Raw genomic sequence first — 5,241 nt, 5'->3', positions numbered from 1 at the left:
TTGTATATTTAATGTAATCTCAACTTGAATAATGCAACCCTCAAGTGCCGGGTCGTAAGCCTGTAGCGACTCGGGACTATTCCTTCAATTGTAGAAAAAAATTATATCTATTTATAACATAATATCCATTGTGCTTAAAGCGACTCTGAAAACCTCAATCATAATACTGGTTATTGATAACCATAAAAAATCCAGCCATGTTTGGCTATTTGAAGATTTGAATAATATAATCCGGTTTAAAAACCTCAATCATTCAATATCATCATGAAAATCCAGCCAATTTTGGCTATGAAAGATATGAATATCTTATCAGTTGATAAGTAAATCCGGAGTTTAAATACTCGGCGGCTCTTGGCTGATGGTGACTTAATGCGCATTCACTGTAAGCCGGAATTTTTATAACCCGGCGGCTGATAGCCTTTGAGAAAATCCAAAATGGATAACCTTTTTGAAGCATCAATTTTGATGATGAGCTTGAATTTATATGTCATAATTCTGCAAATCCTGCTCAAAGTGTAAATAACATATGCCCTAGCGACTTAACGTCGAAAGCCAGGGTGGGTAGCCACCCAAATGCATCCTTATCTTGCACACAAGTAGATCACAAGAATCCTTGGCGGCTTACCACAGGGCGGGTCATAATGCCCATATAAATAGCCAGGGTTTATAACCAAAGCTGTAATTGAAGATAATCAAATATGACATAGATGATCCATGTGACATTGAATCACCTCGTTGGTTTAACCAATTCTTGCAGTGAGGGTGGTAACCCCAATCTTTGGGTATTGAGAACTCCTTCCTTAATTTGCCAGATTATGATAATAAACCGTATCGGGATATAATAAACACCGGATTTTCCTTATAACACTGGCAACTTGTTAGTCAAAACCAGATCAGGTTAATAAGCGCCGGATTATAACTGATCATGTACAAACAACTTGCCGTTGAAAGTCAAGTCGGGTTAATGAACGCCGGTATATCCATGCACATATGATACATGCTATGATGATGTAAGGATGATGCAACGTATGATGCAATATATGATGATGTATATGTATGATCAAGAGGGTTTAAGCTATGGTTCGGATACGACCAGAGCCCCCATGTAGTCATAATTGTGGCATTGCGCCGATCAAAAGGTGTAACTATGGTTCGAATATGACCAAGCCCCAAGTGATTTCCCTAGTGCCCTTATGCCTATCAAGAGGTGTAACTATAGTTCGAACCCATAGCCCCCAAATGATTTTCCTGGTGGCCTTATGCCTATCAAGAGGTGTAGCTATGGTTCGGATACGACCAAGCCCCCAAGTGATTTTCCTGGTGCCCTTATGCTTATCAAGAGGGTATAAGCTATGGTTCGGATACGACCAGAGCCCCCAAATGATTTCCCTGGTGGCTTTAAGCCTATCAAGAGGTGTGACTATGGTTCGAACATAGCCCCAAGTGATATTGTGAGCTGTGCTCAAGGGATACCCATGTTTGAGCTGTGCTGTGCAGCAGACTCTCTTTGGCCCCTTATGATAATATTGGCTTGATAGCCGGATCAAGAGGTGTAGCTACGGTTCGAATACGACCAAGCCCCAAGTGATATTGTAGAAAGCTTTGATAAGCTGAATCAATGGGTAAACCGAACGCCTCTTTATAAGCAGAAGCCCCCATGTGATCAATAATGTGACATGCCAATAAGGCGGGATACCCATGTTTAAACCGCGCATCATGGCAACAAGTCCTCTTCGGCAACCTTTAACTTTTCTGAGAACTCGAACTTTGCGAGAGATATTTCTTCTTGAACCGGATGTTAAACCGGATATGAAGAGCTTCAAAGCATTATGGGTGACATCTTTCCCTTGAACCGGATTTTAAACCGGAGTCTCCATTTTCAGCTAGAAATTTTCTGACGGCCTTTAAACTTGAACTTGCGAGAAGTTAATTCCTTTTTGAACCGGAAATTTTCTGACGGCCTTCAAATTTTCATCAATATGGCAGTATCCTCTGGGGCCAGGTTATCTTTCCCTCCAACGTCCTGGGGTTCTTGAGTTCACTGAAAACCGGCAACATTTGCTGAGTTACATCATTGTAGCCCCCGAGTCTCAAGACGACTCGGGGAGTTAGCTTGATATTCTTCATACTTGGACGTGATATAAACCGGCATATAGTTGAACAGCAGAAATGCTGGAATATGTTGAAGCCGGAAACAAGGTGGCGAGTTGATAATCTTCGCAATACTTATTGTATATCCCCAGTATGAGTTATTCAATAAACTCTGTAACATGACGGTTATCTTTGCAGTAGACAATTTGTCCTGCATCAAATAATTTATAATCCAAAGTAATTGCTCTTAAATATGTAAAAAAAACATACTGGATGGATTTCACCTGATATGTTAAACCGGAAATTATCCGCTGCAGAGTTGATGACCATCACGGTGAAACTGAAATTAATCACGGGCGAGTCGGTCGCGGCGTTTTAAGCCGGCGCGGACAAGAGAGTCGGCCGCGGTGTTGGAAACGGCACGGACGCGGGCGATTCGGCCGCAAGTGCGGACGACAAGTCAGCCGCGTGTGTTGATGTAACGGGAGCAGCAATTTGCATATGTATCCGTCGAGCAGCATGGCACAGACGAGCTCTATTGCAAAAATAATGTTGACGTATACCTCTTTGCCACACCTTTGTAATGAATAATGGTCTATTTTCTTTCGATGAACGTGGACAGTGGAGTAGCAGTTCCCAGCCCAACTAGTACTAGTGCTTCTAGAAACAGTAGTAGCACTAGCAACCAAAATGTAAATTATCCTTGATCTCACGTGTGGTTCATCTGCTCTTGTGCACGGGCAATGGCAATTGTCAGCGTCTGAGGACCCTGTAGCACCTTCCCCTCATCCGTGAGTTAGGCCAACTCCACGGCGCGACCCTATCATGTCCGCCCCCATTCGTTTGGAGTAAAAGGGGCAAACGAGACAGCCCAGCGTGCGGGCGCAAACGGACAAATGTCCGGATTCCGTCCGCTTTCGACCCATTCCCGGCCCAAACTTGCGCTCGGTTTGGGGTGAAACGGACGCGCGCGGACGGCCTCGATGCACACCCTTGTCCCCCCCGTGGCCCGCCTGTCGGGAACACTAGCAGTCCCTCCGCTCCCAACGCTTCACCCTCTCTCCCCGCCCCGCCGCCGGCGCCGCCGCTATTCTCCGGCCGCCTCCTCATCGCGCAGCCCCCCCCCCCCCCCCCGCCGTCCGTACCAAACCACGTCTCGACATGACCGCCACCACGCCCGCGCTTCCGCCGTAGTTTTGGTCGTCGATCGGAGGAGGTTTGGCCCTCGTCGTCCTTGCCGGTGGCAGAGGGGACACGACTGCCGGCGACGTACCACGGCGGCCGAGTCAGATTCCGACGAGAGCTCCAGAGCGGCCTGTAGCCGGCCGGAAACCACCCTGCTGCGTCGAGGTGATCATCGCGGCCTCTTCGCCACCACGAGCGCAAGGTGTTCGACCTTTTGCCAACAAAGGTATGGACATTGGAGACGAGTTTTTCTACCATCACTTCCTTTGTTCATCGGATGATGACGATCTTGTGGTGGCTGCACTGGTCGTTCACGACCATATTCAACGGCAGCTTCCTCGGTACAGGGGGTCAGTCCCTGGCCGTGCTCCCAACCTGAACCGCAACAGGGAGAGAGGCCATGCCCTGCTCTATGCAGATTACTTTGCCAACACCCCGCTCTTCAGGCCGGATAAATTTCGTCGCCATTTTCGTATGGCCAGGCATGTGTTCAATCGTATCCGAGAGGGAGTGGTTGCTCATGACCCATACTTCGAGTGCAAGACGGATGCCCTTGGCAAGCTTGGATTCTCCTCCTACCAGAAATGCACCGTGGCCATCCGCATGCTTGCATATGGAATTCCAGGCGATCTGGTGGATGAGTATGTGCGTATGAGTGAGACAACATGTCTGATGTCAATGTACAAGTTTTGCCAGGCTGTGATCGAGATCTTTGTCCCAGAGTACTTGAGGCAGCCAACTGCCGCTGATACAGAGAGATTGTTGGCGACCAACGCAGCTAGAGGCTTTCCAAGTATGCTTGGCAGCATAGATTGTATGCACTGGGAGTGGAAGAACTGTCCATTTGCTTGGCAGGGCCAGTACAAGGGGCATGTTAGCGGGTGCACTGTCATATTAGAAGCGGTGGCATCACAAGATCTTTGGATATGGCATTCTTTCTTCGGCATGGCAGGTTCTCACAATGATATCAACGTGCTGCAGCGTTCTCCAGTCTTCGCGAGGCTTGCAGAAGGCCACTCCCCACCTGTCAACTTTGAGATCAACTGCCACCATTACAACAAGGAATACTATCTAGCAGATGGTATATACCCTCAGTGGTCAACTTTTGTGAAGACAATCTCGAAACCCCAAGGTGAGAAGAGAAAGAGATTTGCCCAAATGCAAGAGAGTGTTAGAAAGGATGTGGAACGTGCTTTTGGTGTGCTTCAATCCCGGTGGGGTATCGTTCGAAACCCTGCACTGTTATGAGATGAAAGGAAGCTTTAGGAGGTGATGACTGCTTGTGTGATCATGCACAACATGATCGTCGAGGACGAGCGTGATGAGAGTATCTTCGACCAAGGATTTGATTATCAAGGTGAAAATATTGAGCCCCTGCACCAAGACCCGGCCACATTTGAACAGTTTGCCCAATTCCACCGTGAGATGCGTGATTGGCAAACTCATGTGAATCTTCAAAATGACTTGGTTGAGCACGTGTGGGATCACGTTGGCAACCAATAGATGTATTTGTCCATTTTATGTTTAGTCAAGACAATTTCAATTGGGTTGTAAAACTATTTTAATTTTCAGACAAATATTTGGGTTCGAAACTAGTTTTAATGCAAATTTGGGCAATTCTTGACCCCGACGGACAGGATGGGGCAAAAGGATACGGCCGCGCGCTGGGCGCATGGCCACCGCATCCCAGGACAGACTCGGACACGACCTCAAATCTCTATTTAAAAGGATAAAAACAGGACAAAACGGACGTTCGTTTGGGGTCGCGCGGTGAAGTTGGCCTTACAGGTCAGGTTCAGCTCCAGCAACCACAACATCTCCTACCACGTGAGCTCCAGCAGCCGTAGTATGGGACGCGGCAGGTCAGCTCGGCGGCTCACCGTTCAGGGGCGGCTTGGCGCCTCAGGCGGCTCAGGCCGCTGCTGGAGACGAGGGCCGGGAGCGCGCGGAGAGCCGACGGACCCG

General features: G+C 48.0%; 1 protein-coding gene across 1 annotated transcript; it reads left to right on the top strand.

Annotated features, from left to right (window-relative positions):
* The first annotated feature begins 3,504 nt into the window (after window positions 1-3,504).
* Window positions 3,505-4,524, top strand: LOC147979111 (uncharacterized). Its single transcript, XM_087515043.1, has one exon. It carries the CDS (start codon window positions 3,505-3,507, stop codon window positions 4,522-4,524), a length of 1,020 nt encoding a protein of 339 aa, XP_087371169.1.
* The last annotated feature ends 717 nt before the right edge of the window (window positions 4,525-5,241 follow it).

The sequence above is a fragment of the Triticum urartu genome, chromosome 3A (assembly GCF_056163025.1).
Source record: "Triticum urartu cultivar PI428250 chromosome 3A, HENAU_Tu73, whole genome shotgun sequence".
Taxonomy (NCBI): domain Eukaryota; kingdom Viridiplantae; phylum Streptophyta; class Magnoliopsida; order Poales; family Poaceae; genus Triticum; species Triticum urartu.
Note: the sequence above shows the minus strand (reverse complement) of the source record. Positions and strands in the feature narration are given on the sequence as shown.

Excerpts from the sequence above, each read along its gene's own strand:
- LOC147979111 (XM_087515043.1), top strand. The coding sequence starts at position 3,505 with ATGGACATTGGAGACGAGTTTTTCTACCATCACTTCCTTTGTTCATCG.